This window comes from Mustela erminea, chromosome 9, assembly GCF_009829155.1.
Source record: "Mustela erminea isolate mMusErm1 chromosome 9, mMusErm1.Pri, whole genome shotgun sequence".
NCBI lineage: Eukaryota > Metazoa > Chordata > Mammalia > Carnivora > Mustelidae > Mustela > Mustela erminea.
The window spans coordinates 107,148,946-107,173,489 of NC_045622.1; the positions used below are offsets into that span (position 1 = coordinate 107,148,946).

General features: G+C 51.7%; 1 protein-coding gene across 1 annotated transcript; it reads left to right on the plus strand.

The window, feature by feature from the left end:
• Positions 1-62: 62 nt before the first annotated feature.
• LOC116598454 (solute carrier family 22 member 20) lies at positions 63-24,544 on the plus strand. The gene is made up of 10 exons (XM_032357276.1): positions 63-1,787; positions 1,877-1,980; positions 3,997-4,151; positions 7,085-7,253; positions 7,750-7,873; positions 8,776-8,891; positions 12,595-12,809; positions 14,581-14,689; positions 14,880-15,083; positions 24,277-24,544. The coding sequence occupies exons 1-10, from the start codon at positions 1,413-1,415 to the stop codon at positions 24,371-24,373; spliced, it is 1,668 nt and encodes a 555-aa protein (XP_032213167.1). The 5' UTR covers positions 63-1,412; the 3' UTR covers positions 24,374-24,544.

Sequence of the window (24,544 nt, forward strand, 5' to 3'; positions counted from 1 at the left end):
TGCTGCCCAGGAAGGCACCAGCAAGCCTGGAGCTGGAGGGACAGCCCAGGGCCTCCCACCATCCCCTCGGTGCGGCTCCTCCTGGGGGCTCACACCCCTGCTGGAGTCCCAGGTACCTAGGAAGCTGGGGAGGATGGGGCTCCCAGCTGCAGGGGCAAGGCCATACTGGGGAGGTCCCCCTGACCAGCCTTGCTGGTCCTCTTTGCCCTCCTCGAAGCCCCAGAGGCCTGACCCCTGCCCTCCATGTACGCTCCGCCCGGAAGGTTCCGGCTGCAACCCGAACTCCCGCTGAGCACAAACCTGACCCCCCAGGAAGCTTCCAGAACACAAGGGCCTCCTTCACCCGGACACCTGCAGCTTATGTAAGCTGCTCAGCCCCTCTGGGTCGCAGCTTTTCTTACCAGAGATAAGAGTGGCTTGCGGTGAGGGTAGAAGAGAGAGGACAGTGGGAAGCGGGGGGCTGGGGGTACGCCACAAACTAGGACGGTGTCCGCAGGGCAGAGGCTGACGGAGCCTGGGGTGGGGATGGTGGCTGCCCTCGGCGGCTGGGGGAGGCCCAGATAGAGCCCCGAGTGGCAGATGTCCTGGGCACTGCTTGCCACAGGCTGGTTCAGGGCCTGGACTCCCTGTCCCGAGCAGCATTTGGCCCCCAGGAGTCCTAGAGCTGGGCCTGGGCCTTGGCGTCCCATCAGTAGCAGGGGGCGGGGGTGCCTGTCACTTGCTGGGAGTCTGGGCTGGTGAGGGGGGCCAGGTGGGGGGCTGGCAGGACAGTCTCATGCCCCTCCACCCCCCGTAGTTCTCTGTGTTGGGGTTTTGTTTGAGAGCGCGTTGAGGTAATAGTCTGGACGGTCTGGTGGCCTTACCCGCCCACACACCCCACACTGAGGCTGAGTGCCTGCGACCGAGGCGGGGAGACCCCGGCTGCCTCTGAGCGCCCCTGCCCCAGCATTCCCATCCTGCCCCACCCCTGTTGATCCTGTGCAGCCTCTTCCTGGGGGCTGGGGCCCAGGGACTGGGTCCCCTATGCTGTCTGGATTGGGCTCTGGAAGGTGCCTCTCGGTGGCCCCCAGGAGAGAGGGGAGGGTGGTGATGGGCGGCAGGGACTGCTGGGGTCCCGCAGGGGGTGGGGCGGCAGGGGCGGGGCGGCTGGGCCTGCGGATCCTGGCGGTGGGCTGCAAAGCAGCTCTCTGGGACCCCTGGTTTCTAACTGGGAGCGGAGATGGAGAGAAGTGAGGACCAAGGCCCTGGAGGGAGGGGGAGCCCTGCAGGCCTGGGGACTCCCAGGGCCTCCTATGAGGTGTAACCGGACCCCTCTGACCTGCCGGACGCAGGGCATGCGGTCCTGACCTCCACCTCCCGGGGGGCCCATCCTTTATATAAGGCCGCAGCAGGCTGGGCCATAGCCGGTGGCCATGGCCTTCACAGACCTGCTGGACAGCCTGGGTGGTGTGGGGCGGTTCCAGCTCGTCTACACGGCCCTGCTGCTCCTGCCCTGCAGCCTGCTGGCGTGTCACAACTTCCTGCAGAATTTTACGGCCGCTGTGCCCGGCCACCACTGCCGGGGCTCCGCCAACCACACCATGGCCGCCACCAACGACTCAGGGGCCTGGCTGAGGGCCACCGTACCCCTGGACCAGCTCGGGGCCCCTGAACCGTGCCGGCGCTTCACGGAACCTCAGTGGGCCCTCCTGAGCCCCAATACCTCTGTCCACGGGGCAGCCACGGAGGGCTGCACGGACGGCTGGGTCTATGACCTCAGCACATTCCCGGCCACCATCGTGACGGAGGTCCGCGGGGGAGCCGGCGCGGTGGACGGGTGAGGGGGCTGCTGCCCGCAGCCGAGGCTGGAGCGCCCCTCTCCCTCTCTCCCCTGCAGTGGGATCTGGTGTGTGAGGCCCGCCCCCTCCGCGACCTAGCTCAGTCCATCTACATGGCCGGGGTGCTGGTGGGCGCCGCCGTCTTCGGCAGCCTCGCGGACAGGTGAGCCTTGACGGGGAGCGTCCCAGCCACCTGAGCCTCTTCATTCATTTTACTTTATTGACGCTGATTGGTAGAGAGATGACATATTCGCATGGTTCACCGTTCTAGAAGGTGTGGGAGAGTCTGCAGGGAAGCGTCCCTTTCCCGCTGCTGTCCCACCGTCCACTGATATCTAGAGGGCAGCCTGGTTTCTGTGTCTCTTTCCAGATATATTTTATGATTCTTTAAAAGTTTTTTTTTTTTAAGATTTTATTTATTTGACAGAGATCACAAGTAAGCAGAGAGGCAGGCAGAGAGAGAGAGAGGAGGAAGCAGGCTCCCTGCTGAGCAGATAGCCCGATGTGGGACTCGATCCCAGGACCCTGAGATCATGACCTGAGCCGAAGGCAGCGGCTTAACCCACTGAGCCACCCAGGCGCCCTCTTTAAAAGTTTTTATTTATTTAATTGACACAGAGAGAGGGAACCCAAATAGGGGGAGCAGGAGAGAGAGAAGCAGGCTTCCCACCAAGCAGGGAGCCCGATGCGGGGCTCCATGCGGGGACCCTGGGATCATGACCTGAGCCGAAGGTAGGTGCTTAATGACTGAGCCACCCAGATGCCCCAATATTTTATGATTTTATGTCATCCGTGCCACGGGTACACATGCTCTGTCTCACCTTTGTCATGCCAATGCTGGTGCACCCCACGGGTGCTTCTGGACCTGGCTTTTACTTCCCCTCGAGGCCTCTGCATGTTCCTTTACAAAGAACTTTCTGATCCTCCCTACTGTCCCTGCTGAAATTCTATGGTGTGGATGACCAGAACTAAGCAGAACGGCCCCTGAGGGTAGCTGGCAGCCCTTCTAGAGGGACCCCAAGATACCCAACCCGGCGCTTGGCCACGATGGAGTCGGCTCCGCACCTCCTGTCTTCTTTCTCCCGCCTTCCAGCTCGTCCGCCCCTTCCCCCTCCCCATCTCCCCTCCCTCCCTGCCAGTTCCAGAGGGCCCCCCGCCCCGGGCTCTGTGCTTTAGGCCCCTCATGGGCAGCTCTGCCATGACTGTGGCCATACTAGGTCATGGCACAGCCCGCCCTTCCTGTGGACGAGCTTGTCTCTTACCCACGGTGTCGCGTTTGTCACCAGCCCCCAGTGCAGGACAGTTACTCACCTCGAGGTGATTGAGGCATGTTTGCGTCAGAGAATGAATGCGTGAACGAGTGAATGGGTCGGGGGGCGAGCAGCGTGCGGCCCCCTTCCCGGCCTGCTGCCCTCCCAGCCGCGCCAGGGCTCTGGCCCCGGACCCTCACTCACACATGGGGCAGGGCCAAGGCTGGACCAGGATAACCCTGCTACCCTGAACCCTGACCTTCGACCCATTTGTGCTGTGACAAGCCCCCATCCCACCTGGACCTCCCCAGCATGACCAGCTCAAATGAGGAGTCGACGCTGGGGTCCTGCTCCCACTGGCCCCTGAGTCCTGGTGTGAGGCCTCCGTCCAGCCAGAAGCTCACTCAGGGGGCCTTCTGACCACAAGCCCCGAAGATCAGGAGCGGGGTTGGGGGAGGGGCAGATACACTCCTCTGGTGAAGGAGCAAAAGACAAAAGACAAGTCTTGGGGCGCCTGGGTGGCTCAGTGGGTTAAGCCTCTCCCTTCGCCTCAGGTCATGATCTCAGGGTACTGGGATCGAGCCCCGCATCGGGCTCTCTGCTCAGCAGGGAGCCTGCTTCCTCCTCTCTCTCTCTGCCTGCCTCTCTCCCTACTTGTGATCTCTGCCTGTCAAATAAATAAATAAAATCTTAAAAAAAAAAAAAAGAAAGAAAATATGTTTAAAAAAAAAAAAAAAGAGACAAATCTTCGTGTCCGGTTTTCCCTCCCTGACCCTCGGCCGCCAGCACCTGCATCCCAGCAGGTGCCCCTGGCTCTGTTGGAGGGACTGGCCTGGGGAAGCCGCTTCCTCTCTCCCTCCCCCGGCAGCCCCCACGAGAGATGCGGCTGCTGCCCCCGGAAGCTAACCCCAGCCCGGCGCCCGGCTCAGGCTGGGCCGCAAGGGCCCCCTGGTCTGGTCGTACCTGCAGCTGGCAGTTTCCGGGGCCGCCACCGCCTACTTCGGCTCCTTCGGTGCCTACTGCGTCTTCCGGTTCCTGATGGGCATGACCTTCTCTGGAATCATCCTCAACTCCCTCTCCCTGGGTGAGTCCAGCTAAGGAGGGCCCTGGCGGGGCGGCCGGCTTGTGGAAGTGGGGGTCACGCCAGATCTGTGGACGTCTTTTCTGTTGTGTTGGGGTGCACGTCCAGTGACTTCCACTCAGAAACACTCGCCACCCCCACCCCGCCCCGGGGTTCTCGGGTGATCTGGGCTCTCCCCACTGGCCGTGAGCCGCAGACCCTGGCAGCAATGCGTCCCTCCATATGCTGAGAGACTTGGGTTGTTTCCTGTGTCTATAGTCCCTAGGAACCACTTAGTAAGCACCTACTGTATGCCAGGTTCAGTGTGGGGTCACAAAGGGAGCTGAGATGCAGTGGTCTCCAAGGCTCCAGGCTGTCCTAAGATGCTGTGGCTCCAAAAAGGGCAGGGCTCACCCAGGCTCCTTAGCCCCATGGTGGAGACCTGGCCCCTTGGGAGCCAGATGGGAATGTCCCCCACGCCCAAAGTGACAGGGTCAGTCCTCACTCCAGGCTGGTTTCTGGCTGCTGCTGGTCGTTCCGGCACGGAGCGCCGTCAGGCAGTAGAAAGCCCATGGTGCACACAGGCCGGCCACCGGCTTGTGCTAAGGGCTTAGTTGGCCCCTGGGACACTACCAGGCTCAGGGAGGGTCTGAGGGATCCAGACACTGCTGCCGAAGACGGGATGGGTCCTTCATTTCAGGGATGGGGGAAAATCTTAGGGCTGGAGAACCAGTCCGTACCAGGCTCGCACACCTGACATCCCCCTCTCTGAATCAGGACCCTGAAGGTTGTTGATCTCACGCATGATCCCCACAAATCCCAGCCCACTGGCCTCAGCCTCCAGGGCGGGCGCCCAGCCACAGCTGGTGGGATCGGAAGGCGGGATCGGACATGCACGGCCCGTGTCGTGCTAGAATTGGGTCTGTGAGACACACCTCCTACGAACACATAAACTCTCCTACCTGTGCACGCACCCATATACGCATATCCCTGCGCGCACACACACACACACACACACACACACACACACACACCCTGTACTACCACTACATACCAGATGCGGTTCTGAGCGCCAGAGATGGAACAAGGTACGTAGCAGATTTCTGGTCCCACGGAGCCTCTGTTTTGTGCAGGAAGAAAGCCGCACAAACAAGCGGCTTATACAGTGTGTGTGAAGGGCACCCATGCTGCAGAGGAAACTAAAGCCCAGAAAGGGAATGAGCGAGCAGGGAGCTGGGGGGACGGTGGAGCGGCCAGGGGAAGTCCTCGCTGAGAGGGGTCACTGGGCAGAGCTTGCAGGAGGGAGGGTGTGTGCCCCGCGGCTATCTGGGAGAGGAACATTCCAGGCAAAGGCCCTGAGGGGTGTGTGTTTCTAGTGGGGTCAAGATGAGGGGGTTCTATTTTTCTTTTATTTTTTTTAAAGAATTTATTTATTTATTTGTCAGAGAGAGAGCGAGCACGAACAGGGGACCGGCAGGCGGAGGGAGAAGCAGGCTCGTCGCTGAGAGAAGGAGCCAGATTAGGGGCTCGATCCCAGGACCCCCCGATCATGACCTGAGCCGAAGGCAGGCGCTTAGCTGACTGAGCCACCCAGGCCTGCCGAGGAGGGGGTTTTTGTGGCGGGAGGGTGGGAAGCAGGGGGTGGAGTGGTGACAGGTGAGGTCAGGGAGTTGGGGGTGTAGGTCCTTAGGGCCTGTGACAACTTACAGACTTTGGCTTTGACTCTGAAAGGCAGGAGAACCTGGAGGACCCCTAGCCGAGGAGAGGCCTGACCTGATCTGACTGAGTGTTTGCCACCAGGGTGGCCAGTTCCAAGCCTCATGCCTTCCCGCCAGCCAGCGGCAGAGTGGCTTGGCTGCAGGGGTGGGGTGGGGTGGGGTGGGGAGGTGGGGGGGGGGAGTGGCTAGCTACTCCCCCAGGAGCGCGCTAGCAGGAAGGGCTCAACTGGATTCTGTTGGTAGAAGCAACAGGATTTGGTGATGGACAGGACGCAGGAGCTGCCAGCTTCTGGGAAGGGGAAGTGTCCTCATTAATGGGCTACGGTTGCCTTGTAAGAGCGTGCGTGATTTCTTAACCAGTGCCCCATGCGTGGACAGCTAGGTTGTTTCCAAGTTCTGCTATTTACAAAAAAATCATATAATTAAGAGCCATAATATTTCCTTTCCTACCAACCATTTATATCTTTTGCCTGGTTTTTGTGGGCTTTTTCTTTTTTTTGTTTTTTTCTTTTCTTCTCTCTCTCTCTCTCTCTTTTTTTTTTTTTCCTTTTGGTGGTTTTCCTATAGATATATAAGAGCCCTTCCAATATTAAGGAAATGTACCTTTTATCTATAATTTGAGTTGCAAAGTTTTTGTTTGCATGTTTTTGTTGACATTATGACTTGATTTATGGTGCTTGTTTGTTTTTGTTAAAGCCAGTCAAGGCGTTGGTTTTTATATGCAGACACTCTTATTTTTATAAAGTCAAGTTTCTTGATCTTCCCATTCATTGCTTTTGTTTTTTTTCTGGGTTTTCTGGCATTTTTAGAAAATATTTTCCTGACTCTAAGATTGAAAAAAAATTACCATGATTTTTTCTAACATTCTTGTGGTTTAATTGGTTATATGTATTTTTTAATTTTTTTAAAGATTTTTAAAAAATTTATTTGTCAGAGAGAGAGAACACAAGAAAAGGGAACAGCAGGCAGAGGCAGAAGCAGGCTCCCCGCTGAGCAAGGAGCAGATGCAGGGCTCGATCCCAGGACCCTGGGATCACCACCTGAGCTGAAAGCAGATGCTTAACTGGCTGAGTCACCCAGGTGTCCCTTACTGGTTATATTTAGTTCTTGGGTGCACATGTGTCTCAGTAGAGCTCTGGAAAAATTTCAAGTGGCCACAGAGTCGCTAGGAGAGCACAGGTGCATTAGACAACTTTGGGGGCTGTGGTGCCACTGATCCTGCCCTGATTCCCTCTGCAGTCGTGGAGTGGATGCCCACCCAGGGCCGGACCGTGGCCGGGGTCTTGCTGGGGTACTCCTTTACCCTGGGTCAGCTCATCCTGGCCGGAGTGGCATACCTGATCCGCCCCTGGCGCTGGCTGCAGTTTGCTGTCTCTGTTCCGTTCCTCATCTTCTTCCTCTATTCTTGGTACGTCCCGACATGGAGCGGGGTGGGAGGGTGCCCCTGTGTGACTGAGCCTTGCCGGGCATGGTGGGGACTTGAAAGGGGGTGGATGCTTGTGGGGACCACGGGCTCACGGGCATTGCCCACGGCTGTCAGGAAGCTCTGATAAAATCCCTTCTGTTGATGTAGGGCTCCAGAACGTTCGAGTGGTTTTGCTTTGCTCGTCAGTTCCTTTGCAACTCCCAACAGGAGGGGAACTGAGACGCAGCCCAGAGAGGGCCATGACTTATTCAAGCCACATGGCAGGGTCAGAACCAGATTCAAAACTGAATCTGTCACCGTTTTTTAGGTGCCTTTCAGTGGGTCCCTGTCCGCTGTGCTTTGGGAAAGGGAAGCTGGTGTGTCCCCAGTCTTCCTGAGCCTGGAGGCGGCTGGAAAGGAAACGAAGGTGCATTTGCGTTTGGAGAATGGAAGGCGCTCTACTCACCCCTGCGGTCCTTCCTCCTTCTCTTGGTCCCAGGTGGCTGCCAGAGTCATCCCGCTGGCTCCTGCTGCACGGCAGGTGGCAGTTAGCCGTGGAGAACCTGCGGACGGTGGCCGTCATGAACGGGAGAACGCAGGAAGGGGAGAGGCTGACCAAAGAGGTAGGCGGCGGGGCTGGAAGAAAGGGGAGGGACCGTTTCTAATCTGGCTGGTGGCCTCAGGATGTGCCAGGACTCAGTAGCTTGCCGGGACGCGCCCCACCATCCAGGTGGAGAGGCTGGGAGTGAGGAGAGAGGGAAGACTTCTGGGGAGGCGAGAAGGCATCACCATCGAAGGGCTGGGCGGTCTGCGAGAAATCATTTAACTGCTTTGTTCATCGGTCCATCCATCTCTGCCATGGGGAAATAACCCCATTCCCATGGAATTGCTGAAATTTAGATAAAATAATAAAGTGAAAATATTGAAGTAGAAGCCGTAAGAGGAAATTATCAAAGAATCAATAATAAAGGTACCCTTACGATAAATACCAGCATCAGAGAATTACCATTTGTAAGATCGTCACCATTTATTATGAGTAAGTAGGGTTTCCTCGAGCCCCATGCTAGGCACTCTGCTGAGGGCTTTATGCCCATAATCTCATTTAATGTGTTACTTTTGTGGTTGAGGAGGCCAAGTTTGAATGGGCCGGGTCATTTGCCTAAGAACACACAGTGGAAAGTGGCAGAACCGCTCAGAACCCCTGCCCTTAACCACGACCCAGGCCTATCTCAGAGTCTCTACTGGGAGTGAGGTGTGAGGGTCCCTCCAGAACCACAGGTGGCGATTTCAGCCTAATCAGCAGGCAGCTCAGGAGCCCTGGGACTCACACTGGAGCCTCTGCTTCATCCCGAAGCTCTGGAAACAAATCTGTTGAGAGCCATCAGTCCCAGGATGCAGAGACTAGAACCAGCCATCTTGCCGGGGACCGCAGCCTTGACCTTCCTCTCCCCAGATGAAGGGACTCCTCGCAGGAAAACAGGGTCCCAGATCCTTTCCTTTTGCTGATCAAACTTCCCGTGTCCAGGTGGTGAACTCCTACCTCCAGAGTGAGATCGCAAGCGTGCGCACCTCTAACTCGGTCTTGGACCTCTTCCGAACCCCGGCTATCCGGAAGGTCACGTGCTGTCTCATGGTGGTCTGGTAGGTGATGTGCTCGAGCCCACGTCTTTGACCTGAGGCAGGGCCAAGCCTCCTCTTATCGCCACTTCCAAACTCTGTTCTTAAATACTCTTTTTTTTTTTTTTTAAGATTTTATTTATTTATTTGACATAGAGAGATCACATTAGGCAGAGAGGCAGGCAGAGAGAGAGAGGAGGAAGCAGGCTCCCTGCTGAGCAGAGAGCCCGATGCGGGACTCGATCCCAGGACCCTGAGATCATGACCTGAGCCGAAGGCAGCGGCTTAACCCACTGAGCCACCCAGGCGCCCCTGTTCTTAAATACTCTTAATGCAATGAGCAGGTGAGCCTCGTGAATTCGATCTTGTTCCCTACCCTTTCTCTACGGTTCTCTGGCCCTCTGCTCAGCGCTAAGATGTGGTCATAGATGAGACATTTGTGCTGATCTGGGGACCCCACATCTGGACAGTGGGTCTCACCTTGGTGGGGGTGGGGGCGCCCATTGGAATTACCCATGCAGCTTTTCCAAAATGCACCTTGTCCCCTCCTGATAGGCCCTTTGGGGCTCTCCAGGAGATTCTAGGAAGTGTCCAACTCCGGAGAAACACTTGTGGGTCAGGAAGGGACAGACAAGGAGACAATAATGTCTATGAGGTATGACAAGTGTCCTTACAGCAGTTCTTCTGACTGGAGCTGCCTAGCACATCATGCAGGAGATGGCGTCTAAGTGGGTTTTACAAAAACGGTTGTGGAGTTTGCCAGGGGACCAGGAAGGAATTCAGAGCGGCCACCTAGATAAACAGGAAGTGTAAAACGGATCAAACCACAAGGACAACTTGTTCCCATTAGCACAGACTGGAGCTGGCAAATCCTAAGATGAGGAATGGATTTAGAAAGGGGGTAGAGGGTATTTTAAGGATCAGGATGTCCTAGGTATGTAAATAGTAAGGGTTGATATTTGTGAAGTAGGGAACACAGGCTACAAGTCATCTGTTCTCAGGAGGACACCCAGCATTCTTACTCAGTGGTTACCAGCCAGGCTGTGGTAGATGACCAGATGACCTGGGTGACCTTGAGCGAGGCAGCCAGCCTCCTGGTGCCACAGTTTCCAGCTTAGATGCCTACCACTAAGGTCCTTTTGAGAACTAAATGTTTAGACATGTAACCCCCCACACCTGGCCGAGTTAAGTGCTCAGGTAGAGTCTAGTCTCTGATTTAAGTTTGGAGCTGTGTCCCCTATGCACTGGTGGGATTGTCCACCACTCTGGACCTTTGGAGGGCTTCTGCCCTGGGCAGCCAGAGGGCTCCTCAGAACCCAAGTTGGGGCCCACCCCTGCTTCGTTCTCCTCTTCCCACCGGGAAGAATCATCACGAATGAAAAATTCCAGGGTTGAAAGTCCCCTCTTGGATCCTTCTGGAGAGAATAAGCTAAGGCCCGTTTCTTTTTTTTTTTTAAGATTTTATTTATTTATTTGACAGACGGAGATCACAAGTAGGCAGAGAGGCAGGCAGAGAGAGAGAGAGAGAAAGAGGGAAGCAGGCTTCCTGCGGAGCAGAGAGCCCGATGCGGGGCTCGATCCCAGGACCTGAGATCATGACCCGAGCCGAAGGCAGCAGCCCAAACCACTGAGCCACCCAGGCGCCCCCTAAGGCCCATTTCTGTTTGAAGGAAGTAATTTGGGCAGCTAGGGACTGGGTCAGCCGGATGGAGTTTCTGCAGGCAGGTCGGGAGATTTGGGAGGAGGAAAAAGAATTTTGAGGAACTGGAAGGCTTTCACAAGCTCCTGTTGTAAATGCCTCCCGTAACGTGGATTTCTTTTTCTCTACTGGTTGGTTGCTTTTTTATTCCTAAATTACAAAACCACTGCATACTCATTGGGAAAAAATTTGATTTTTCAAACAACCCAGAAACGTAGACAGGGTCATGTATTGGTTGTGAGACTAGACTCAAGTGTAGTTCAATTTTAAAAACAAGACAAAACAGGGGCGCCTGGGTGGCTCAGTGGGTTAAGTCTCTGCCTTCGCCTCAGGTCGTCGCCCAGGGTCCTGGGATCGAGCACCGCATCGGGCTCCCTGCTCAGCGGAGAGTCTGCTTCTCCCCCTCCCTCTGCCTGCCACTCTGCCTACTTGTGCTCTGTCTCTCTCTGTCACATAAATAAATAAAATCTTTAAAAAATTAAAAACAAAATAAAAATTAAAAACAAGACAAAACAAAAGGCAGGACTCTGGAATCCGACTGCTTGGATTCGAATCTCAGCTCTGCCACTTATCTGCCACGGCTCTGTCTGTGTCATCTTGGGCGAGTTCCTTAACCTCTCTGTGCCTCAGTTTCCCCACCTGTAACACTGATATCATAATAATACCTACCATATAGGGCGGTTGTGGAGATTAGAAACATTCACGTATAGAACAGTATCTTGGTAAACTCAAGACTCGTACCTGTTATCACTGTACTGAAGAAAACCGAAAGCTCCTCCTCCCACTCTGCTCACCCCACCCCCCCAGCAGCAAGCCCTGCCAAGCACGAGTCCATATCCTTCCAGACCTTTGTACACAGAAGACGCCACATGTATTCTTACAAAAATGGGTCAGTACCACACATATCCGCTACTTGCTTCTAATAACGCAACCGTCTCTGTAAATATCTTTGCGTGTTACATGAACCCAGACCTGCCTAGAGTCAACAAGAATAACTGTATCAGCTTTCTAGAAGGGTCTTTTCTTCTCCATCTCCCCGACTCAAGTAGCTGGGGGTAGGTGGGAGGAAGGGAGGCGTTTCTCAGTAAGCACTAAGGGGGCAGAGGCTGGGGTCCTGCTTGGAGAGAGCCCCCTGCCAAATTCCATTTTTCCACCTCCCTCTGCCCCCAGATGTCCCAGAGCTTGTGTCGGCATGAGGTGTTGCAGGGAAACATAGCCAGGCCGACCCGCCGGGTACATGAGGGCCTGTCCCACGCTTTTATTGTTAAGTGGGCTCAATGACACCTAACGAAGTGTGGCATCACGAGGGCTGATCGCTGTGCAGTTTAGCGCCTGCTTCCTGCTTCGGAAGGCTGAGTAATTGCCCGCATTCCCCACGTGCGGTTTATCTACCCACCAGTTGATGGACACTTGGGCTTGCTGCCACCTTTCCACTCTTGTGAACAATGCTGCTATGAACACGGATGTACAAATAACTCTTTGAGACACTGCCACAGGGGCATTTTAAATTTCTCTAGAGCCCCCCCACCCCTCCCCGCAGTGTGGGAATTCCAGACCTTTGCCATCAGATTGACTGTAAACCCCGCCTCGGCAGAAGCAGCCATCTACAGGTGCAGACTTCTCAGTAAACATCGGGAGACGCTGTGAGGGTCCGACGGGGTCTTCGCCTGGTTGGAAGGCTCTCGTTTTCTCCTTCCGGCTCTTAGATGTGAAGTTCAGATCAGCCCCTGAAGGGAGGAGGAGGGGCTGGAGCAGTGCAGATAGGGAAAAACACTCACACTCCGGAGCCCGCATTTGGACTCGGGGAGCAGGTGCTTAAGCAGGGACATGGAGGGAGGGTAGCCTGGGCTCTAAGACCCAAGTCAGAGACTTGGATTTGGTGAGGGGAAGGGGAGAGGGGCGTGTTAAATTCAGGGGATTTTCACTCCCTGAAAATGGAGTCCTATGTCATTCATCCTGTGTGCCATCCCCTGGGTCCAGAACTGTGGACCTTGGGCTGAAGCAGGACCGTTCTGCTGCATCTTCCAGGTTCTCCACCTCCATGGCTTACTACGGGCTGGCCATGGACTTGCAGAAGTTTGGACTCAGTGTATACCTGGTGCAGGTCCTGTTCGGGGTCATAGACATCCCGGCCATGCTGGTGGCCACCACCACCATGATTTATGTGGGCCGCCGGGCCACCGTGGTCTCCTTCCTCATCCTGGCTGGGCTCATGGTGATCGTGAACATGTTTGTGCCCGAAGGTGAGCCATCTGCTCTTGCCGCGACTGCTCGGGAGTCTCTGGGGTCTGGTGAGCCTTGACTACAACAAGGGAACAGGACTGAGGGATGTTCTTCAGGATCTGGAAAGGAAGTGACTATCTATTAGCAGAGTTTTTACTAAGCACTCAGGGCTCAGTATCAGGGTCACGGTGGAGAATTGGCAGAGACATGAGTCTTTGCCCCCAAGGCATTTACCATCTTGTCAGGGAGATCAGGTTGATGACCTTTGAAATTCTCAGTTCCCAGGGGTTCCAGTGTCAAGGAATGGGACCCAACTGTAGATATCTAATAAACAGTCCAGTGATTCCAACAAGAAGCTGGGGTTGAGTGTCAAGAGTCCTAGAGCTTGTGGGAAGCCAAGGGCTCATGGCCTTGGGCAACTTGTCTGATTTCTCAGTGTCTTATTACCTTCCTGTGGAATGGTACATTACTACTATTGGTATTTTGACATATTTTATCCAATCTTTTCTTCTTTTTGTAGATTTTGTATTTGCCATAATTGAGATAATATTATATATGTGTATACATATGATTATATTTATATGTATGTGTATATCTTATTTATATATATAAAATATGTCCTATTTCACTATATAACATAAATGTGCTTTTTCATTTTATTTATTTATTATTATTTTTAAAGCTTTTTTTCATTCAGTTTAGAGAGAGTGCCAGAACATGGTAGGAGGAGCAGAGAGGGAGGGAGAAACAGACTCCCTGCTGAGGAGGGTTGACCCCAGGACCCCAAGATCATGACCTGAGCTGAAGTCAGTCGCTCACCCGAGCCACCCAGAATCCCCTATTTATTATTATTATTTTTTAAGTAGACTCCATGCCCAGTGTGGAGTCCAGCGTGGGACTTGAACTCATGACTCTGAGGTCAATACCTGAGTTGAGACTGAGAGTTGAATGCTTAATGGCCTGTGTCACCCAGGTACCCCGAGATGCTTGTTCCTGTTCATACAAATGTCCCATGACCCCAGTGTTGTATTACTGTATGACAATTCATCCAGATTGGTGTTTTACAACTCTGGCTGCTTATGGGAATCTCTGAGGGACCTTGAAAGAAATACCCAAACTTGAGGCTCTCCCCAAGAGGCTTTAATGTCATGGAGGGGAGTAGGGTCCAGGTGTGGGTATCTTTTATGTCTTCCCTCCTGGACCCAGTGCACAGCCGGAGGACGTACCATAATTTCCTTGACCGTTGCTTGGAGGTTGGGCGTGCCGTGGGGGTTTTACTGTTCATAACCAACAGCAGGACAAGTTAATAATGGTAAGAGCAAACATTGAGTGAGCGCTGAGCCCTCTGCACTCCTGACGTCATGGAAACTTAGGACAACCCGGCGAAGCAGGTGCTGGTATTTTCCTCATTTTATGGTTGAGGACACCAGAGAGGTTAAATGCAAGTGACCAAGATCACCCAGCTGGCTCAGAGCTGGGGTTTGAACCCAGGCCTCACTCCAAAGTTTGTCTTGCCTCAGAAAGGGGAAAAGGAGGCAGAAGTGAGAGAAGAGCAGGGTGGGGCATTCCGGGGCCTCGGGGGGCAACATGAGGTGGTGCGGATTCCGATCCGTGCCGCCCGCTGCTTGGCCTCCCTCCTCCCTTTTCGGGCTCTGAGCCTCAGCCTCAGCCTCTTCCCCATATCCCATCCCCTCCTGAGCACCCCTGCTCCCACTGCTACCCCTCTGCCTCCCTGACCCCTTTGGGGCTCTGAGCTCCCCCTAACCCCCGGCTCTGTCCACCTCTCTGCAGATATGCAGACCCTGCGCACGGCCCAGGCAGCACTAGGCAAAGGCTGCCTGGCCAGCTCGTTCATCTGTGTGTACCTGTTCACTGGAGAGCTGTACCCCACAGAGATCAGGTGGGTCCATGGGGTGAGGGGAGCAGAGCAGCACCTGCCCCAAGCTGGGAGACCCCGGAGCCCCAGGCCTCAGCACCTGCTGAGTTTGGTGAAGCAGGACCCCTCCTCCTTTCCATCTGCCCCCTGACACCCGGGGCCCGGCCCTCTAGGCAGTCTGGGCCACAGTCACTGACCAGTCTGCACTTTTTAGGCAGATGGGGATGGGCTTTGCCTCGGTCAGTGCCCGCTTTGGGGGTCTGGTTGCACCCCTGATCACCACGCTCGGGGAGTTCAGTGCCATCCTGCCCCCCATGGGCTTTGGGGCCACTTCGATCCTGGCGGGGCTGGCTGTCTGCTTCTTGGCTGAGACCCGCAACGCGCCCCTGCCGGAGACCATCGAGGCCATGGAGAGGAGGTAAGGAGCCTCTGGGCGTGGTGGGGTGGGGGTGGGGCCGAACAGGCTGCAGGTTCCTGTGAAATGACTTGGGGCCATGAGGGTCCTCCCGCTGCGGTACCAATGTCATGGTGGGTGGGTGAGAGCCACACCAGGAAGACCAGCCTTGCCCACCCACCTTTGTCTAAGAGGCTTGGCTTTCATCAAGGACAGACCCAACCGTGAATGGTGACACAGAACAAAGAATAAATTGGAGACCAGGCAAAACAGGGAATGAGTTGAGGTCAAGCCTGGCAGAGACATGGGGATGACGGTTTGTAGGGAGGAGAGGTGCCACATTCAGAAGCAAAGACAGGCCCGTGTGGCTGCCAGGGTGGCCTTCCAGATTGGCCCAGAACACCAGAAAGGGAAACGCCCCTTAATGACTTTTGTCGTATTGTCAGAGAGGAAAAGCGCTACCAGTTCTCTGGGGAAAGTGGAACTTTCCTCAACAATTAACATTGGAAAAAATTTCTCTCATGGATCTCCTTAGGGCTGTCACTGAGTAAGGTGACGTCCTTGAGGATCTTTCTGAAAATGCGGTGGACTGGGTGCGTTTCCCAGCAACAGTGAGGTCACTGAAGACCCTTGGCTGTGGGGAATGGGATGGGGTAAGGGAACAGGGCCCGAGGCTGTAGCTTTCTCGGGGTCCAGCTTGATCTGGCAGCTGGAGCCGTTGCTCTAGGGACCTGCGAGGTGGACTGTGTTTGAAATCCTAGCTCTAGAAAAATCTCAGTAATGCCAAATGAATTCGAGTTTTGAGTAACAGAGCTCCCTTTGATCCTGCCAGGAACATTTATTATAAAGCTACTGTATGTTGTTACAGATGTGAACCAATTACATGATGGAGACCATTTACTAAAACTAATTTAATTTAATTTATTGAGAGAGAGAGTGCAGGGGGAGAGTGAGGGAGAGAGAGAATCTCAAGCAGACTCCATGCCGAGCACGGAGCCAGACATGGGGTTCAATTCCACAACCCTGAGATCATGACCTGAGCTGAAATCAAGAATCCAATGCTTAACTAACTGAGCCACCCAGGCTCCCCTAAAAATAATTTTATTTTTTTAAATTGTTGAGGGGCACCTGGGTGGCTCAGTTGGTGAAGCATCTGCCTTTGGGTGAGGTCATTAACCCTGGGGTCCTGGGATTGAGCACCAAGTTGGGCTCTAGGCTCCATGCTCAGCTGGGAGTCTGCTTCTCCCTCTGTCTGCCGCTTCCCCTGTGTTCTCACTCTGTATCAAATAAGTAAGTAAAATCTTTATTTTTTTTTAAAAGATATTATTTATTTACTTGAGAGAGAGAGAGAGCAAGAGAAGGGAGAAGGTCAGAGGGAGAAGCAGACTCCCCGTAGAGCTAGGAGCCTGATGTGGGACTCGATTCCGGGACTCTGGGATCATGACCTGAGTCGAAGGCAGTGGCTTAACCAACTGAGACACCCAGGCACCCCAGTAAGTAAAATCTTTAAAATAAAATAGAATAAAATAGTTGGGAGCAAGCCATTTTTTCTCACAACGATTTGCTGATCAGATCTGACCTAGCTGGTCCTACAGGAGCCCGGTCATCCCGGGGGTGTGGAGACCTTGACCACGTGGGGAAACTAACCAACATCTAAAAACAGAGTGTTCTCTGAAGCTTCACAAATGCTGCAGAGTCATCCCAGATTTTGTATGGTTTTATCGTTTATTTTTTACATTAACATATGTTTGAGGGCGATTGTGTCTGTGTCTGTGTGTTGAGCGAGGTCTGGGGCAATCTCAAAAATACCCTCTTTGTCTGAACCCTAGAGGAGAACGTTGTCGAGACCCCCCTGCCAAATACTCTAATGTGTAATTCTCTCCAACAAGGATGTTCTGTTACACAACCTCAGTGGAGCCATCCCAGTCAGAAAGCTAATATTGATAAATGATTTCCATTTAATCCTCTGGCCTTGGTCAAGTTCTGCTTGTCTTCCCCACCCCCATCCCTGGCCCCACCCCCAACATCCTATAGAACAAGAGGATGTGGTTCAGAATCAGAAGAGGCATTTAGACGTTGTATTTCATTTGGGCTGGACGAAGTCCTCCGGTGTTCTCGGACCCTCTAGACTCCAACAGTTCGACAAGGTTTTATACTAGGAAGGACAAGTGTGAGGCCATAAAGTACACTTATAAAGGGCTTTCAGGAGATGAAGGATGCAAAACAGTTAAGAGGGGAAAAAATGCAGGCAACCATCAGGAAGGCCCAGGGTATCCTGGTGCACCACCCGGGGGTCCTGTCTGCCCTCTGGTCTCTGTCACAGGCTTTCAGCATGAAAGGGAGATACCGAAATCTCAGGGAAGCCTAGGCACATACGCCTGTTGAGGGTTTTTCTCCGTATCCCATTGGTCACAGCTAAAATCAGGTTGTAGAACCAGGTAAACCAACTGCAGACCATAAGTTCATAATTTTCAACACACCATACTAGATGGGCTGGGAGAGGCGTCCTCCAGAGGGAGAGCCCCACTTTGACAGCACCTGATCAATTACTGGCTAGTCCTTTTCATCCTTGCTGTGGTTGATGGTCAGTGTCTTGGCTCCAGGTGTCTTTGAAGCTGAACACGGAGCTGCCACAGACTAGGTGTGAATTCACCATGACCTTGACCGTTTTGAAGATGCCAGACCAGTTGTTCTGTAGATTTCCCCCCGGTTTGGGGTTTTCCGATGTTACCGGTTGCAGCTTAGACATCTCTGGCATGGTTATCACAGGCGTGAGCCCGAGTCCTGCTCATTGTATCCCACCAGCTGGTACAACTTTCTGACTTCTGTGTTCTTTCACGATTCTTTCAGTATGTCCTTGTTTTCTGGATAGTCTAGCTCATTTCCCCATAGCTGTCTTGGCAGCAACCCTTTCCCTGACTACTTGGTTCATTTTTAGAAAGATTGGTATTTAGAAGCCAAGGTCCTTGGGGCGCCTGGGTGGTTCAGTTGGTTAAGGGTCTGCCTCTTGATTTTGGCTCAGGTCACGGTCTCAGGGTTGTAAGATGGGCCCCCGCCATTGGGCTCAGCAGAGCGTCTGTTTGAGATTCTCTCTCTCCCTCTGCTCCCCCCCACCCTTCTCTCTCTCTCAAATAAATCTTAAATTAAAAACAATCCAAGATCCATGTATGAGGGACTCATTAGTATGGGTTTTTTTCCTGCTCTCAAGCCCTCTCAGCAGACAGAAGTAGGGAATACATGAATATACATATAGATACAGAGAGCAGTACATCCTATTTTTTTTTTTTTTATCTGTAGATTGTACTGAAAACCATGAGTCACACCATTACTTCCAACTCCAATCCAACAGCACCCACCACCAGGTTTATCCCAGTTTGGTCCCTTTTCATATTTAACTCCCTTCTCTGACAAGGAGAAACCTGCCTTCCCTCCACCTTAACCTAGTTGCCTAACTCATCAATCCCCCAGCATGTAACCCATCCCTCTCCTCCACGGACCCCTCTACACCCACCCTGGGCTCCAAAGGTCCATCCTGGTCCCTCTATGTGGACACCTACCTTGCTTTGCCCCACATGATGGCTTTAAGATCGAATTGTTCAGGAAGAGAAGGGAAGAAAAGTTTTTCCATATATTCTTGATGAGGTTGTCATTGTCATAAACAGATAAAGGGCAATCCCCCTGACCTCCCCACTCCGCCAACCTCACATGCCTCTAGATGCCCCCTTGAGATTATAGCAAGTATAACAAGGCCAAAAGGTAGACGAGCCACATTCAGAGCCTGTTTGCATCTCGTATAAACTTTTGCATAAGAAATCTAAAGCTGTGAGTGATTTTTTGGTTAAGATTGTGTTTATTTATTTGAGAGAGAAAGAGAGAGAGCACGAGTGGCAGGAAGGGCAGAGGGAGAGGGTAAAGCGGACTCCCCACTGAACACAGAGCCTGATGGGGTCTTGGGGCTCAGTCCCAAGGTCCTGAGATCTTGACCTGAGCTGAAGTCAGATGCTTCCCTGTCTGAGCCACCCAGGCGCCCCTAAACCTGTGATTTATTAAGGAGGAAATAGCACGATGCTTTTTTAGCAAATAGAATGGGCTCACATCTTGGGGAACAAAACCTGCTCTTGGGTTGGAGCTGGACGAGCAGTTGCTTTGGGACAGTTTCTCAACCATTTCTCATTATCACCCCTCCCCTCCCCACTGCGGGGATTTTTCTATATATACATTTCTTTCCCCCTAATCACACCTCCACCCTCCCAATAACAATGTAATACCACAGATACACTGTGTATCTGTTGACATACTGTGGCCCTTTGGAAGGCCACAAACCATTTAATATCTTGGATTTTTTGTGTCCCCCTCTCCCCCCACCAAGAACCAGTTTTTGCCTCCTGGAAACAACATCACCCCCATGAAGAATGAGTGTTCTTCATGATTACCTGTTCCAACAGCCATGGGACCTCTTGCAGTTAGGATTTTTTTTTTTTAAGATTTTTATTTATTTATTTATTTGAGAGAGAGAGGGGGAGAGAGAGAGAGAGAGAGAGAGAGCTTGAGATGGGAGAAGGTCAGAAGGAAACGCAGACTCCCCATGGAGCTGGGATCCCAATGCGGGACTTGATCCCAGGACTCCGGGATCGTGACCTGAGCAGAAGGCAGTCTTTTAACCAACTGAGCCACCCAGGCACCCGCAGTTAGGAATTTTAGAGCCCCTGAGGGGCTTATAATCAGATAAAAAATTTAATATGCTCCTGCATGATTCTCAAGGGTTCTGGTCCATGTTCTTCTTTAATAACCTGTCCAGGGTTCTTCTTGACAATTCCCCCATAACCAAATAAGAGACAGAGACAACTCAACTTGTTTTGGTTTTATAGAAAATGGTGATGTTGGGGAACAGGAGGCAAGAAACAGCCTCTGTCGAGTGGAATTTTCTTTTCTTTTCTTTTTTTTAAGACTTTATTTATTTATTTGACACAGAGAGAGAGATCACAAGTAGGCAGAAAGGCAGGTAGAGAGAGAGAGGGGGAAGCAGGTCATTTTTTTTTTAAAAGATTTTATTTATTTATGTATTTGTCATAAAGAGAGAGAGAGCACACAAGTAGTCAGAGAGGCAGGCAGAGGCAGAGGGAGAAGCAGGCTCTCTGCCGAGGAAGGAGCCTGATGCGGGACTCGATCCTAGGACCCTGGGATCGTGACCTGAGCCGAAGGCAGCAGCCTAACCCACTGAGCCACCCAGGCATCCCCCTGGGGTGTCAAAGATTAAGATGAGAAGAAAATGTCTCTTTCCAAGGTTCACGTTACCCATCTCCAAGATGGCGGCAAACCAAGAGGGATCAGCAGTAACACACCTTCTACTACTGGTTCCTGGGTTATGTAAAGATGTAAGGGAACCTCCTCCGTTTTTACTTCACAGGCTGCCAAAAATCCATTTGTTAATGAATAATTTCTATGTAAATTGTTCCCATCCTTCATTAATCACAAGAGCAGATACTGTTTTTCCAGAATGGTCTGTACGCCTGGTGTGGGGCCGGGTCAGCCTCTGTGACCCAGCTGGGCTTATGCCCCAGTTTGTTGGGGCAACACAGCAAAGGAAGAGTGGACTAACCCTGCTCAAAAAATCCTCTTCTGTAAGAATAGAACATTCACAAAAGAGGAAATGCTGATAGAAAATAAACAGAGGAAAGCTATACACGTCAGTCATAATCAAATAAATGTAAAATAAAATGGGAAAGAGGTCATTTTTAAATATCCAATAAGGAAAACGTTTAAAACATAGTAGTAGTCAAGGAAGATGTATAGACAGGAAGGAGGAAACTTCTGCAAGTTTCTGGAAGTTTCTTTGGCATTACTGATCATGAGATGGCAAATTTTCATATACTTCTAAGTAGCAACAACATTTGCAGGACTCTGCACTAAGCAAATAAGCTGAAGTGTGGACAAAGGATATTGACAAGGATATTCATCACCATATTTAATACGCCCGGAAAAAATGTAAACTCTCCAGCTCTCCAACAATTTCAATCAATTATAATATACCGTGCAATAGTAAAAAGTTCTGTTGATTAAGACTTTTTTTTTTTAAGATTTTATTTATCCACTTCACAGAGATCACAAGTAAGCAGAGATGCAGGCAGAGAGAGAGGGGAAGCAGGCTCCCTGCTGAGCAGAGAGCTGGATGTGGGGCTCGATCTCAGGACCTGATGCAGGGCTTGATCCCACGACCCTGAGATCATGACCTGAGCCGAAGGCAGAGGCTTTACCCACTGAGCCACCAGGCGCCCCGATGAAGACTTTTTAAGGGCCCGGGGAATGTTTATACTATATTTTTAAACAGTATATTAAAATCAATTATGATATTTCCTAATTATGTCAAGAAATAAGAGACTTGGGGCGCCTGGGTGGCTCAGTGGGTTAAAACATCTTCAGCTCAGGTCATGATTCCAGGGTCCTGGGATCAAGCCCCACATCAGGCTCTTTGCTCCGTGGGGAACCTGCTTCTCCCTCTCTCTCTGCCTGCCTCTCTGCCTACTTGTGATATGTGTCTGTCAAATAAATAAATAAAATCTTTAAAAAAAAATAAAGAAGAGACTCAAGGGATGTCTGTCTGGCTTAGTGTGTGGAACATACAACTCTTGATCTTGAGGTCATGGGTTTGAGCCCCACATCAGGTGTGGAGATTACGTAAGCAAGTAAATAAATAAATAAAATAAAAATAAACTTCAAAAAAAAAATAGAGACTCGCAAGAAAGAAATATCTTAAAATGGTGACAATTGGTGCCTCAAGGTATGAGTGAGAATTTTTTTCCTGGTTACTTTTCTTTTTCTTTTTTTTTTTTTTTTTAAAGATTTTATTTATTTATCTGACAGAGAGATCACAAGTAGGCAGAGAGGCAGGCAGAGGAAGAGAGAGAAGCAGGCTCTCTGCTGAGCAGGGAGCTCGATGTGGGACTCGATGCCAGGACCCTGGGATCATGACCTGATCCAAAGGCAGCCGCTTAACCAACTGAGCCACTCAGGCACCCCCTAGCTACTTTACATTTTAAAAAATTATCTCCAGGGGTACCTGGCTGGCTCAGTCAGAAGAACATGAGATTCAGTCTTGGGGTCCTGAGTTTGAGCCCTGCACTGGATAGAGATTAGATAAATGAATAAAACATTAAAAATATTTTAATAGGAAAATTATCTCCAAATTGTCTATATTGAGCAGGCTTTCTTTGGTAACTTAGATGGAGAGGCACACAATGAAAATAATTATAAGAATTCAGTTAGGTCGGGGCACCTGGGTGGCTCAGTCATTGAGTGTCTGCTTTTGGCTTAGGTCATGATCCCAGGGTCCTGGGATTGAGCCCGCATCAGGCTCTCTGCTCCACAGGGAGCCTGCTTCTCCCTCTCCCACTCTCTCTGCTTGTATTCCCTCTCTCGCTGTATCCCTCTCTGTCAAATAAATAAATAAAATATTGAAAAATTAAAAAGAAAAAAAAAAGAATTCAATTAGGTCATTTCCCAGGCACAGGGAAGCCCTTCTCAAGGCCCAGAAGTTAGGGATGGGTCTGGGAAGAGGTTAATGCTCCTTAAAGCCTGCCAAAATGGTGGAAAGACACAGATGAGAGGCCACAGGGCCTGGACAAATTTGTGAGGCTCCAGTTAGTGACCTTCCATGGAGTTTCTTCCACTGGTAGTGGGGGCTTAGAGAGGTGAGGGGTGGGGGATGGGTTGCAGGCTTTCAGCAGGAGGTCTGACGCTCCACCAAGACTAAAGCCCAACCCACTGCTCAGCTGGCACGTCCTGCCACCGTCTCACGCATGGTGAACACCAGCTGCATGGCTGACCCTAGTACACTTTTATTTTATTTTATTTTTTAAAAGATTTTATTTATTTATTTGACAGATGGAGATCACAAGCAGGCAGAGAAGCAGGCAGAGAGAGAGGAGGAAGCAGGCTCCCCACTGAGCAGAAAGCCCGATGCGGGGCTCGATCCCAGGACCCTGGGATCATGACCTGAGCCAAAGGCAGAGGCTTTAACCCACTGAGCCACCCAGGCGCCCCCCAGTACACTTTCAATGCTTACTGTATTATATTCCAGAATTTAAGAAAAGAAGACCATGGATTTCAGGTCCCACAACAGGCCTTCTGGTCATCTTTGCTCATATGATAAATTTAAAAAATGGCGTTGAGCCAGTCTAACTATTGGAGCAGTTGAATCTGGAGAATGTCTGCCTCTGGGTTTTTAGGAATTGTCTTTGGAAGGGATGGGGAATCCATGGGTGGGAGCTGAGGAGACAGAGGCAGGTGGGACAGGCTTCTGTCCCTCAGCCCCCACCCGGCAGGCACACAATGGGTGAATGGACCCAAGAGACAGAGTCAAAAAGGCTACAAGGCTTCAAGTGCAGAAAAGAGAGACATGGGGGGCAGTAGAGGGAGTAGAAAGAGAGGTTTCTTTGGGATTATGTGAAGAGATAATCACACCCAAAAATGGCTTACACCATTGGACTAAAAGGTTAGAAATAAAAGAGTTACAATCCAGGATGAAAACTCTGATTAAACATCTGGAACATTGAAAACGTTCTCAAACCGGAGCCAGTGAAAATAGACTAGAGAAATTGATGAGAGGTGTGAATGACGAAAACAAGAAATAAATGAAGACTAACAAAATTATGTAGAACAAACCATTCTCGGGCTGCACAATTCCAGGATGAAATAAAAGGGACCAAAACACGAATTATTTCAAAAATTGAGGAATACAATCGAAAAAGGCAAAACTGCACCTGTTCAAAGGATGGAAAGCCCCATGGGGCAGCCCTCCTACCGTTTGGGAGGCCCAGCCCCTGACTTTCCTCTCTGCTCCTGCCTGACTGATTCTCTACCTGGGGAAGAGGGAGAAGGGCCTTGGCGGTGCCCGGTCCCCCCATGGTCTCTGGGGGTGTCCTTGGTCCGCAAGGGAGCCAGGCCCAGCCCCAGCAAGTTCAGTGAGCCTGGTGCCCCATTAACCAGTTGAGAGACCTTGGGTGTGTGTCTGGCCTCAAATCTTCGTTGGAAAACGAAGTCTTTCCTTGAGGGGCCCCCATGAGGACTAGGGGAAGGGCCGCTGTGGCTTCTACCATCCTTGGGGGTTTGCAGACAGTAGAGACCCAGGTCTTGAAGGCTGTGCACACACCACGTGCTTCTTGCCACCTCCTTTCTGCCTTTTTGTCTTATTTTTCCATTTGCCTTTTCATTTCAACAGAGTCAAAGGAGGTCTTTCCAAGAAGGATGAAGAAGAGAAGAGGGAAGAAATTTCTCTCCAGCAGCTCGGAGCTTCTCCCCTCAAAGAAACCATCTAAGCTGCCAGAAGCCTAGTGCTGGCTCACAATACCTCTTTGGATGTCCAGACACCCCCACGGCTGTTCCTGATGCTGATGGGGGTGAGGTAGGCCAAGGACCGTCAAGACTCTTTGAGTCCATCCCAAAGAGCCAGCCACAAACCAGCGCTCTGGTTCCTAGAAAGAAACTGA